At 55.1% G+C, this 12109-nt stretch overlaps 2 protein-coding genes and 1 long non-coding RNA gene across 5 annotated transcripts in view; 1 reads left to right on the top strand and 2 right to left on the bottom strand.

Moving 5' to 3' along the window:
• Positions 1-1166: 1166 nt before the first annotated feature.
• On the bottom strand, positions 1167-4209 carry RBM15B (RNA binding motif protein 15B). Its single transcript, XM_032121103.1, has one exon. It carries the CDS (start codon positions 4192-4194, stop codon positions 1447-1449), a length of 2748 nt encoding a protein of 915 aa, XP_031976994.1. The 5' UTR covers positions 4195-4209; the 3' UTR covers positions 1167-1446.
• Positions 4210-4558: 349 nt separating this feature from the next.
• MANF (mesencephalic astrocyte derived neurotrophic factor) lies at positions 4559-9331 on the bottom strand. Its single transcript, XM_032121104.1, has 4 exons — positions 9170-9331; positions 6744-6871; positions 5836-5977; positions 4559-4906 (listed from the first exon to the last, which is right to left on the bottom strand). Exons 1-4 carry the CDS (start codon positions 9255-9257, stop codon positions 4722-4724), a joined length of 543 nt encoding a protein of 180 aa, XP_031976995.1. The 5' UTR covers positions 9258-9331; the 3' UTR covers positions 4559-4721.
• The window catches only part of LOC116449499, a 39045-nt gene continuing 33806 nt past the window's right edge, over positions 6871-12109 (top strand). Inside the window, exons 1-2 of one of the 3 annotated variants that reach the window (XR_004242402.1) lie at positions 9375-9651; positions 10416-10501. This is a non-coding gene — a long non-coding RNA (uncharacterized LOC116449499). The other 2 variants (XR_004242404.1, XR_004242403.1) reach the window with 2 other exon arrangements.

The raw sequence follows: 12109 nt of genomic DNA, 5'->3' as shown, positions 1-12109 counted from the left end.
AGAAGGGCGTTTGGCAGCCCTCAGCAAGTTGCTGGGTCACAGAGATTGGTGCAAGATAAGTCTGGTTCTCCCACTCTGGTTCTCCCAATTTGTTCACTTGCTTACCATAAGAACAACAAAAAACCACCTGCAAATCTAAAGAAACTTTAAAATGTAACATTTTTAATCCCACACAATTTTCTGTAAGTCTCCTAAAATCTACAGGCATAATTTTAAAAAATAAAAATATCCCCAAACAGAACAGTGTGGATTTTAACTCCACCTTGGACTCATTACCACATCCTTATGGTGCTGAGCACTCAGGGGGTCTGGCCTCCCAACCAACCCCCTCATACCACAGACAGCAAGGGTGATGGATCCAGCCCATTTTAGAGCTCAGATTTGGATCTCCAGTGGTTCCTCTGTTACAGGTTACCTATGGTAACATAACACATTCTCAGCCAGCCAGGTGCATTTCTCTCTTTTTTTTAAGTCTGCAAACAAATCTTAACTTTAGGGGAAAAATAATTTGCCATTTATCTTTCAATAAACGATTCCAGGTAGTACAACATGATTGACTGCAAATGGGCACCTTCAGCTCACCAAACACCTTCATGCCCCTGGCTTGTCCACATCTAATATGGGCCCAAAAGGGTTCCCCCTTAAATCACATTTTTTTCTTCTGCTTGTTTTTCCTTTCATAAAAATTGGGAATGTCAACTTTTATGACTGAGACATGTGCCAGGTGCTCTCAAACCTCACCAACTGGAATACAGGGTCCACTCCTTAGCAGCAAACCTTTTGCCAAGTATCAACTAATTTTTTGGTGTGTATGAAAAACACTTTTATTCTTGATCAGGATTTGCTTCCTTGGCAGGCTGGCTTCCTGCAAAGCTTCTATCCTCAAATAGAGACTCAACAGCAAAGCATCCAGACTCAAATTTACGAAATAAAAAGCAAACAGGACAAAAAAAAAAAAAAAAATACAGACCCAACCTTTCAGTCTCTGATACAGCATAAAGAACCCCCCTTCCCCTCCCACCTTGAAGACACGTATAAAGATGAAGGAGGTGCTCAAGGCTGGGATCTGAGAAACTGAACTGGGCTGGGGCCTCACCCGGCCTGGCTGCTCCTGCAGCACAGGGACCTCACCCTTCCTGGCCATAAGAACTCGGATACCGCACAAGTTTAGAAATCCATCAGTGAACAAGGCTTTACTGACAACTTTCATACAGTTAAAAAATAAAAATACAGAACAACAGCGGACAGTGTCACATATTAAAAACGAATAAAATGGGCTCTATTTAAAATTTTAATAGATATTATAGGTATTAAAATTAATTAGAAACTAAAAATCTTACCACTTTGGTCAAGGTGTTTTGAGCCTCGACCAAAATGATCAGCCTTAAAAACAACTGGGCTGTGTGACACACAAAGAAAACATGGAATTTGAAAAGACAGTGTGGGCTAGGCAGTGTCTTTGACTATAACTATCACCATATGTTCTTCTTCTAACTTCCCCAATGTCCTTAGTGCTGACTGGAGGTACTGCTGAGAGAACTCGCAAGGAGGGAACGCGTAAAGCATGCCTGTGCTGTCCCTGCCCTTTGCCCCTCCCACGGGCAGGCTGATAACCCCAGCAGCCTGCTTCTGTTTCAAGTAGGAGACCAGATTCCTGAGAAGCCGTCGCTGCAAGCCAGGCTCTACCACAGGGAAGGTCCCCTCGGCCCCTGCCCCTGCCGGGGCGGACTGGGTGGCCAGGAGCACGGCGTAGCCGTTGGGGCTGCCTTGTTTGATGCGCCGGGTGACTTCATCCAGCTTGGGCTGGTCCAGCCGAAGTCTCTGAGCGATTTTGAGCTGTGTCAACTTCCCGCCAGATGAATGGTCTTTGAGGAGTCCGTTGATGACACCGAGGTCTCCCTCCAGGATGTGCATAGAGGTGGGGAAGCAGCTGTTTTTTAGCACAAGAAGCCCATTCCAAGCAAGTTGCAGTGTCTGAGCATATTCTGATAAATTCTTTAGCTTTTTGGTCTCAGATTTTGGCTCCTCGTGAGTTTTTGATTCCGATTCACCAGTTCGATGATTGCGTTCGCTGTCCCTTTTTTTGGGCTGGGGAGTGTCGGCTGGCTCACGACGGGGTTTCTCCTCGGCCGCGTGACGATTGTTCTGGAGGGAGTTACTCTGCTCTTTCTCGGCTCCGGGGTCTGTAGTGTGATTCTCCTTGCGAGCCCTGTCAGGGCTGCGGTCTAGAGCTGGCCCACTGGCCTTTGTCCTGCTTCTGTCCTCGTAAGGCGAGTGAGTAGTCCTTCCGCGGTCACTGGAAAGACTCCGGCGTTTCCGCCTCTCTTCCCACGGTTTGGGCACACTGCGGTCGCCGTCGCTGCCCCAGCGCTCCCCGCTCCGGCTGCGCACGGACCGGCTGTAGCTCTCCAGGTTGTTCCTGCGTTCCGCATTTTTGGCAGGGCTGGCCCAGTCTGCCTCCACAAAGCTCCTGTCTCTGTCCGAGTACAGGAGGTGCGGAGGAGTCCTATCCCGCACCCTCAAGTCTTGCTCCAGGCTCCGGTGCCGGCTGTACCCGTCAGCCAGCAGCTCGTAGTGCACGGGGAGCGGTGCGGGCTGGTACTGCTGCGGGTATCTCGTCTCTTCTGCTTTGGCAAAATCCACTCGGAGCCTCCTCTCCGGTCCGCCCAAGGGAAAGCCCCTCATCTGCGCGCAGGCGGCCTGGGCAGCGTCCAGGCTCTCGTACTGGATGTAAGCGAAGCTGTCGCCCTTCACGTAGTCAATAGTCCTGATGCTGCCAAAGCGGTCGAACTCCCTGGCCAGGGCAGCCAGGGAAGTGCTGGGGCCAAGGCCCCCCACCCACAGCCGGGTGGTGGGGTTGGCTTTCCCGTAGCCGATTTTGATGGGGTTCCTGCCCACAACGCGGCCTGACATGGCCACCTTGGCCCGGTGTGCCATGTCCAAGTTCTGGAACTTGAGGAAGGCGTAGGCACCGCCCTGGCCGCGTGCGGGGCGCTTGATCACCACCTCCTCGATGATACCGTACTTCTCGAAGGCACGCCTCAGCTCCACCTCCGACACGTTGTGGTCCAGGTTGCCGATGAAGAGGTTGCGGGTGGCTCTCTGGTCATCCTCCGGCATCAGGTCTTCTTCGGCCACGATGGGGTAACTGTACGGGCGGCCGCGCTCGTCGTACAGCCCGTAGTAATCCAGGGCCCGCTCCCGCTCCCGGGAGAGCCCGATGGCGGCCGCTTCCAGAGCGAAGGCGGCGGCGGCAGCGTGGCGGGGCCGTGGCTCCCGCAGCAAGGGGCTGGTGACCGGCGACAGCGAGCGCTGCTTGTATTGGTAGGCGCTGTGCAGGGGCGGCAGGTACCCCAGCGGCTCCGGGGAGGGCGCGGGGGGCGGCGTACGGCTGCGCCGGCCCCCGCGCAAGTACACGGGCTCCACCTTGAGCGGCCGGTCGTAGAGGAGCAGCTGCCGGGCCCGGGCGTGCCGGCGGGCGTCGCGGGCATCCCCGGGGTGTCGGAAGTTCACGTATGCGACGCGGCCGAGCTCGGGCGTGTGGGAGAGCTTGACACTGATGTCCCCGGCGCCCCCGCCCGCGAAGCGCTGGAAGAGGCGGAACAGTCCGTCCTCCAGCAGCTGGTCGGGCAGGGCCGCGCTCAGCCCGCTCACCAGCAGCGTCTTGTACTCGCAGGAGCCGGGCGGCTCCCCGGCCAGCCCGGCCGAGCCCCCGAGCGGCGCCAGCAGCAGCGAGGGCGCGGCGCCCGGCGGCGGCCCGGCCAGCAGCAGCGACGGGGCCACCACGGCGCCCGGCAGCGCCTTGGCCTTGGGCACGCCGAGCGCCCGGGACGAGGAAGAGGAGGAGGACGAGGGGGCGGCCTGGCTGCCGCCGCGGGCGCCCGAGGCCGAGCCGCTCCCCGCCGGGCGGTGGTTGGAGTCGCCGCCGCCGCCGGCGCGCTCATCGCCGCGGTGGCTGCGGGAGCTGGAGCCGCCTCCGCCGCCGCTGCTGCTGGTGGTGGTGCCGCCGCCGCCTCCGCCGCCGCCGCCGGGCGTGGACTTGTCCCGGCTGCTGCGGGAGGCGCCCGAGCTGCGGTGCGGGCCGCGCCGGCTGCTGCTCTCGCGGTCGCGGTCGCGGGGCCGCTTGGCGGCGGCGGCCGCGCGTCCGCCCGCGGCCCCCGGCGGGCTCGAGTCGCGGTCGCTGCCGCGCTTCATCGCGCCGGGCCCGCGGCTCAGGAGGCGCCTCCGGCGGCCGCCGCCATCTTGGACAAAAGGGAGCGAAGGCGGCTCCGGCCGCCGCGCCGCGCGGGCCCTACGTCATCGCCCCGCGCGCGCCGCGCCGCAAGCCGGCGTCACGGGGCCGTGACGTCACGCAGCACTTCCCGCCGCCCGCGCGCGACAGCGGGGCGGCCAATCAGGGCGGGCGGCGAAGCCCCGCCCCCCCGGCGGGCTGAGGGAGCGCGCACGGTGCCGGTCCGCGGATGGAGCGAGGGCGGGAAGGACGGGGGAATGTCGGGCCCCGGCAGGTGCGGGGTGTGGCGGGGTGTGTGTGTCCCGTAATCACGTCACACGGCACGGCTCCGCCCGGTACACACCGGCGAACTTTAATGAAAGTCCCGTACAAAGCGCGGGGCCGGGATCGCCCCACAGAGCCTCGAGGTCGCCCCTCACAGTCCCCTTGCAGCCCCGGTCTCGCCCCTCAGAGCCCCGGCATCGCCCCAGGGTCGCCCCGGTCTCGGCCCTCAGAGGTCTGCCCGGGCGCCGGCCGCCCTCGGCGCGTACTTGGGCATCAGTTCGTGGATCCTGCGGATGAAGTCGGACTTCTCGGCACAGCCCTTGCACACCTCGCCCCAATCATCCAGGATCCGCCGCAGCTCCTTGACACGCAGCTTGCGCAGGTCGGCGGTGCTTAGGTCGATCTGTTTGTCTGCGGGGAGAGCAGAGCTGCGCTCAGACACACCAGGTGGGCGAGGAAGCCAAAACCCAAGAGGGAGAGAGGTGCCGGGGGTGGAAGGAACGTCTAAGTAAGGTTTTGGACAGCGATAAGGCTCTTAATGCTAAAAATTACTGGAAGACAGAAAGCTTGGTTGCAGTTTAGATGCAGGAGTTCCACAATAGCCCTGAAAGACCCTTATTGTACGACCAGCAACACTTCTCTTCCACTGGATAAAAGAAATGTAGCAGAGTGATTTCAAGGGAAAGATAAGAAAGCGAGAACAACAAAAAGCTTTTCAGGAAGCAACATGGCCTTAGTAGGAGAAATGAGAAGTATAAAGACCCGCAATCCAAGGGGTGTCTCCAGGGGATGTAAGGGCAGTGATAAGGGAAAGCAGAAGGAGGCATTTCTATGCCTGTTTTTTGTATTAGTCTTTTCAGGTAGAGGAGTCATCTAGGAACACGAGAGTTCAAGGAAGGTGATGAGAAACAGAGAGTGGAATGCTCTGAGGAGAGACTAGAGGAGGTGAGAAAGCAGCATTTATCACCCTGCTGCTGGGAACAGGAGAGCAGCTGGGACTGCAGAGCTCAGCCAAGGGCCTGAGCCCCAGGCTGTACCACACACCCTCCCAAACACGACATTCCAAACAGCAATGTGAGCGCAGCAGTGCTGCTACACCTGGGAGTTAGTTATTCCAGGGCTGATCAGAGTCCCTGCAGAAGCCAAGAAGGGTTAGCAGCCAACAATCTTACCTAAGCATCTCCATAAAACTCTCTAGGATGTTCATGGAGAGCAACCCAAGTTGTGCAACCTAACTACGCTACAGAACTCAGGACTGAGTAGTTGTAGGATGTTGCTTCACCCCCAGTCATCCACACCCCAGCAAATCATGGGCATTTCCTCTTGTGCAGGCAACTCACCGTATTTTAGTTCACAGATCTGACTGTCTTTCTTCTTTAGCTTCTCACAGATCTTTTCCACAGGGATGTGGTGACTCATGGGCTTTGATACCTCGTTAATGATTTTGGTGGCTGCATCACTTGTGGCCCCAATGTAATAGCACTAGAGGGAAGAAAAGAGTGAAGTGGGGATGCATGGAAAAAAAGCTTCTAAAAGCAGAGTTTTCCATCCCTGTCCTCATCTGGTTTTGCAGCTGGATGTTTACTGTTACAGAACCTCCCCAAGGGACTGCTACAGCCAGGCAAAAGGAGCCTAACTGAGCCCAGGATAGTGAGCAGGTGTTTTCCATTGCATTGATTTTACAGCTGCTGAGGCTGGTGGTCTCATTTCTTAACTTTATAAAAACTGAACAGGATTAGGACTAAAGTCTTCTTCATTCAAAGAAACTCTCTGGAGTGTTCCCCCTCTGCATGTCAGATAGTATTTCTGTAGCTCTCTTCCTTGGGGCTCTTCATTCACAAATTGCCTCTGGTTTTATTTAGGGCAAATTGGTTTTCCTTTAGTTTTCATCTAAACAGCCAAAGAGTATAAATATTTTAACAGCTTATACAGCACCCCAAATACCACTTAAGGGACAGGGAAGCCCTACAGCAAACAGAAGCTCTGTAATCTCCAGCGCTTCAGTAACAGTGAGACACAGGGCCAGCCAGTCCAATCACTGTTGACAGGATGGTGTTTTTTTACCTTTTTTTTTTTTAAGGTGAAGAGGTTGAACTCCTCAAGTCCTCTCTTACAAAAAATACAGGACGAACTGTGGCCACAGAGCCAGGAGAAACAGCCCCTGCTGGGAAGCCATATCATACAAACTCAGAAGCGCCAGTTTCCCCTCATTTGCAGGAGGCAAGTATTACTGACTCCCCCTACTTACCAGGCGGTTCTCTTTGCCCTTTGCTTCTTTGCAGGATTTCAAGAGCTCCTTTTCAATACTGGAAGGTGTGAATTCAATGTCGTTGTCCTTTAGACTCTGGTAGAACCTTCCCAGGAATGTGACACACACTGGAAGGGAAGATGGACGGAGTCATCAGCCAGAGCAGTAATCTCATGGCAGCTCTTAGAGGACACTTGTAGGGAAATGGATTAGGGGGTTTGGATAACAGAACTTTCCTGAATCTGCATTAGCAGCCAATGACTTCACCCATGTTTCAAAAAGTCATTCAGAGCATAATACATGAATCAACAACACACCCTGGTACTTTCGGTGGGTTTGTGACAATCTGAGAAATGAGATCCATGAAGTGTCCAGGGGCCTCTGTGCACTGTCCTGAGTGAGCACAGGATCGTATGATGGATTCAAACCCAGGCCCATGCAAAAATGTAAATTTAAATTTGTCTTGCTGCTTTGGGAAGCAATTTATAAGAACACGGGTGTTCAAACCCAGTGCTGATAGAAAACCAACTCTGTACATAATCCTCTGAGGCTCCCTGTGTCCTGACTTCAGTAACAGGGTATCACTGATTACCAGGCTGCTCCAGCTGAAATTACTTCCAAGAGAAAGAAATGTGATCCCATGCTATGTCCACATGGCACCTTTCTCTTTTCATTTCCACAAGCTTCTGATGCCGTTTCGGATGGAAAGAGGGAAGAGTCTTAGACATAACACCACTCCCACAAGTGCAGCTGCAGTTGAGAGGACAGATCCAAGTTCCTGCCTGTGGGAAGGGCTGCACAACTCGGTCACCACTCCTTCCCTTGGCAGCAGTCGCTCTACACGTGCTCCAAAGCGCGGCAGCCCCGTGTATGGCTGGGAAGGAGGGCAGACAGCCTGTGGGATGACTGAGGGACACCCCGAGTGTCAGATTTTGGTCGTCCTGCTGCTCACAACTCATCTGTGGACATCAGCATCACCTGGACCGAGCACTCTGCAGCCCCACCAATTCCTGCTCAGCAGCTGGGGATTCTCATACCTTCCTGTGCAAGACAAGTGCCAGGAACCATTCTGCCTCTAGGGAACAGGTGAGTTATGCCTTTTATGGGATTTGTTTACCCCAGCAGGAAGGGACTGGCAAATATTATTGTCATTAGCAACTTGTGTTCAACTCAGAACACAATGCATGGCACAGCGATTGGGCAGGACAGGAAATGGAGTATGGCCATCACAGAACTGAGCAGAAACTTTCTATTAAAACTAGAACTAATTATAAGATGGGCCATTTTGGAAAACATTTTTTGTATGCATACAGCACCCTTATTTACCTCCCACCAAGCTGTCCCCAGTCACAGACACACTGATGTCCACTGTAAGCTGTCGTGGAAGTGAAAACCTTGGGAAGAAAAATCTTGCTGCAGGCAGTGACACTGATGGCCGTAGTAGGATAGAAACAAGTTCCAGTCTCGTGCTGGGACAGCAGCTGGAAGTTTTGATTTATTCAGTTCCCTCCCCTCATTCTGTCTTACTGTAGAGAAAGGATATTAGTATCCCAAACTCCCAACCAGCTACTAGAGCCCCACCTCAAGTTCCTCTTGCTTCACTTGGGGAATCTGTTCAGTTCGCTGCACAAGAGCAGCTTAATTTGCTGTACAGCTCAACAGGTTCCACCCCCGAGGCGTTTGTATTTCCGTGGTACACAAAGGGCCCGACTTGATTTGGATCAGCTGCTCACGGCTCCCGGCTGTGCGCACTGAGAGGACTCCGAGCACTCCGTGAACGTAAATACTGTGATGACTAACGGGGAAGTCCCGGCGAGGTCCGGATGAGTAACCTCACTCGCGTTCTCCTGCTCCCTTTGCCCTGGTCACCGTCACCCGGCCGGGACAGCCGGCGGGAAGCCCTGCCCCGCCAGTGCCGAGATGCGACAGTGCTGATCTCCCGGCCTGGAGACGGTCCGGTGTCCCGGAGTCGTCGCTCCTCTTTCCCGTTGGTACTCTACCGCTGACCCCGTGGAGAGGGACCGGCAACTTCCCGACAGAGTGCAAGACCCTCGGAAGGGAGATCCCGTCCCGGGAGCGGGGCACGGCTGGAAGCCCCGCCCCACCTGCCCCACGGGCTGCCCGGCGCACCGCCCCGGCACCGGACACCCCCGAGCACCGCCCCGGCACCGGCCGTCTGCGATCGGTGCCCGGCCCGGCCCGCCCGCACTTGGCCAGACTTGGGAGACTTTTCCTGCCGCTGGAGGCAGCGCTCCCGCCGGCCCGGCCCAGCCCCGGCGGCCGGGCTGTCACTCGGGGCTGTCACAGCCCCAAGGCTGCTCCGCGTCCCGGCCCCACAGACCGGCGGACGGGCCAGACTGCGGGAGACGGCGGCGAGGAGCGGCCTCCCCCCGCCGTGCCCGCGGGCCGGGCCCGTCCGCACTCACCCTCGCAGTCCCCGTCGCGCAGCGCTCGGCCACCGGCCGGCAGCAGGAGCAGGGCCAGCGCCGCGCAAATCCCGTGGGCCGCCCGCATCCCGCCTCGCCCGGCAGCGCCCGCCGCACCGGCACCAGCGGCACCACCGCCCCGCGCCGGCTGCCCCCGCCGCCGCCGCCCCATTGGCCCGCTCCCCGCCCGGCCGCCACGCTCTCCGCTCCCATTGGCCGCGCCGCCACCGCCACGGGAGAGTTGGCGGCCGCTGATTGGCGGGAGGCGGCGGAACGCCGGCGCGCGCCGCGGGTCCCCGCCCCCCTTCGCTGCCATCTTTGTTAAGGGAAGGGCGCTCGCGCGCGCTCCCTGACGTCGCCGCGGGCGCCATCTTGGAAAGGGGCAGATCCTCACACCTCTGGGCGGGCGGGGCCGCCCTGGGCCCGGGCTCCGCCCCCCACCCCTCTCCCGGCTGTGGCGGGGCGGTGTCCGGCAGCGCGAGGTGAGGCTGAGGGGTCGCTCCAGACCTCCGGGTATCGTGGAGTCGGTGGGGTTGTGTTTGGGTGCCCCGGAGGTCGGCGGGGCAGAGGAGCCGCCTGGGCCTGTGGGATGTGTGTCCCGTGAGGGGTGGGAGTGGCAGGGACGGGCTCAGTGCCAGCACGGGCGCCGCCCGTCACCGGTGGCTCTGGGTACAGCCTGTGAGGTACAAGGACTGGATACTTTGAGGTGGGACAGCTGAGAGGTCAAAATAGCAACTTGTGTACACTTATTTCTGGCTTCTTGGGTGGGTGTTTTTGCAGAAAGAATTTGTTTGTTTAATTCCAACTTAATATTCTAGTTGCTCGGCCTATCACGTTTTGTTCAGGGACATGGGGGGATTCTTGGGGTTCTGTGCCAGGGCCAGGAGTTGGACTTTGGTGATCCTTGTGGGGCTTTTCCAACTCAGAATATTTTATGATTCTGTTCCAAAAGCCCTCACAGTTTGTGCTGTTAACTGCCTTCAACAATCCCCAACACTGTGAGTTTATAACTGAAATCCCCTTGAAGTTGGGAGAGGAGCACACATCTGCCCATAGCTCCTTGTGCAGCTTTACATATAACTTTAGCATATCCTGGGATATCATTCCAGCGAAAGAAGGGAGAGGCAAAGTCACACAGCCCTGTACTGCAGCAGGGGAGCCTCCATGTAGCTCGGTGGGCTCTCTTGCACAGGCAGGCTCTTGAGGCAGCCTGGTGGGGCAGTGCCTAATCAGAATTTTCTTGCAGGTCATCAGGTGCAAGTGATAAGCCTGACGAGGTGACACAGTCAGTGTGGGTAGGAGGAGCACCTGATTCAGTAAAGGTCGCAGCAGGTGAGCAGTAATTAGGACACTAATTGCCAGAGTACATTATGTGTTTATTAGGAGAGGTGGTTTTGCACATTTCTAGAGCTTGTTATCTCTATGTGTTTATTAAGATCGGTACTAATATTATTAAGCCAGTCCGTCATGATTCCCAGAATTACTCAGTATCAGAGTATTTTATGAAGATTATTGGCTTTTCTAAGCTTACGTTGATTGCCCACTAAAGTCACTTAGCTGTGCAGAGAAGTGGTGGCTTAAAGTGGCCTTGTTTCTTATCAGGATAGTGGCCAAAGGAACTGTGACATGAAGTGCCTTCTTAATTAGTTGGAAATAGGGCTTAAACTTAGAATTAGGAGAATTTAGGAGGGTCACGATAAGGACAGAGTTTACCTACCAAAATAGTGCAGTTATGAAACATGTTCAAACAGAGCAGGAATTTTATACATTTTTATGGAACTGGAGAGGAGTGATTTTATTTGGTTCTGGATTGGGAAGTGAGCCCCTGTATTTCAATATGGGATCCTCAAATGGGTCTGAGGAAGAACTCCTATTGATTTTTTTCCCTTCTTTTTATTTATATCTTATGTTTTAGCAGCTAGAATGGATTCCTCACATTTTACTTTGTGCTTCTTTCTGATCCATGGTGAGGTTTTGGGGGCTCTGTTCGTTCCACCCTCTAGGCTCTGTCTCTCTGGAGCATTAGGGATTTGTCCTGTCTGAGACCTGGGTGATGGACAGCTTGTGCTGGTCCTCACTGTTGTTTCTTCCTAATATCCAGTCTAACCCTGGTCTTTGTCAGTGTGAAGCCACTCCCTCATGTTCTGTCACTCCAGGGCCTTGTCCAAAGTCCCTCTCCCGCTCTCTTGGAGCCCCTTTGGGCACTGGAGGTGCTCTAAGGTCTGCCTGGAGCCTTCTCTGCTCTGGGCTAGTCAGCCAATTGAGTGGGCAGGAGAGTTAATTTGGCTTGGTGGATCTGTGGGGATTGGAGTTGTTGGGAAGTGAAGGTCAATAGAGGACGTTCCTGGCTGCTGTGGGGGCTGGAGCTGTGCTGGCTCTGCCGTCTGAGAACACAAATCTCTTACAGCAGTGGGGGGGATGAAGGGGCTCAGCCTCAGGTGTTGTTGGGCTGCGAGGACAAAGAAGTGGGTTCTGTCAGGGGGGAGGGGAAACAGTTTGGGAAAATGTAATGCAGTACTGCTATGAATGAATGCTGAATAGAAGATGAAGTGTAATAGATCTACTACTCCAAATTTGGGTTTAATTTATGTGGGATTGACAGTAAAGCCCATCAAAATGGAAAAGTGGTGTGTGAACCTTCTTTTAAGATGCCTGAGCTCGGAGCTCTGCCTTGTGAACTGTCTGTGTCTCTGTATCTATGGCTTGTTAAGAATCATCTACAAATGGAGGCATATTTATGCATAGGCTGTAGAAGGCTGAATCTTTTATCAGCCAGGTTAGAGTCATTTCTAGAGGTTTAATTTCTCCTCTTATCAGCTTTGCAATGAAATTCATACTGAGTCGGACAGGTCGTATATTGAAACTGTGCTGAACTTTTCTTATTTAGATAAGGAGAGGTATTTGGACATGGGATTTAGATTTCAATCTGACTAGTGTCAG

This window comes from Corvus moneduloides, chromosome 11, assembly GCF_009650955.1.
Source record: "Corvus moneduloides isolate bCorMon1 chromosome 11, bCorMon1.pri, whole genome shotgun sequence".
NCBI lineage: Eukaryota > Metazoa > Chordata > Aves > Passeriformes > Corvidae > Corvus > Corvus moneduloides.
This window is presented reverse-complemented; position numbering and strand designations above follow the sequence as displayed.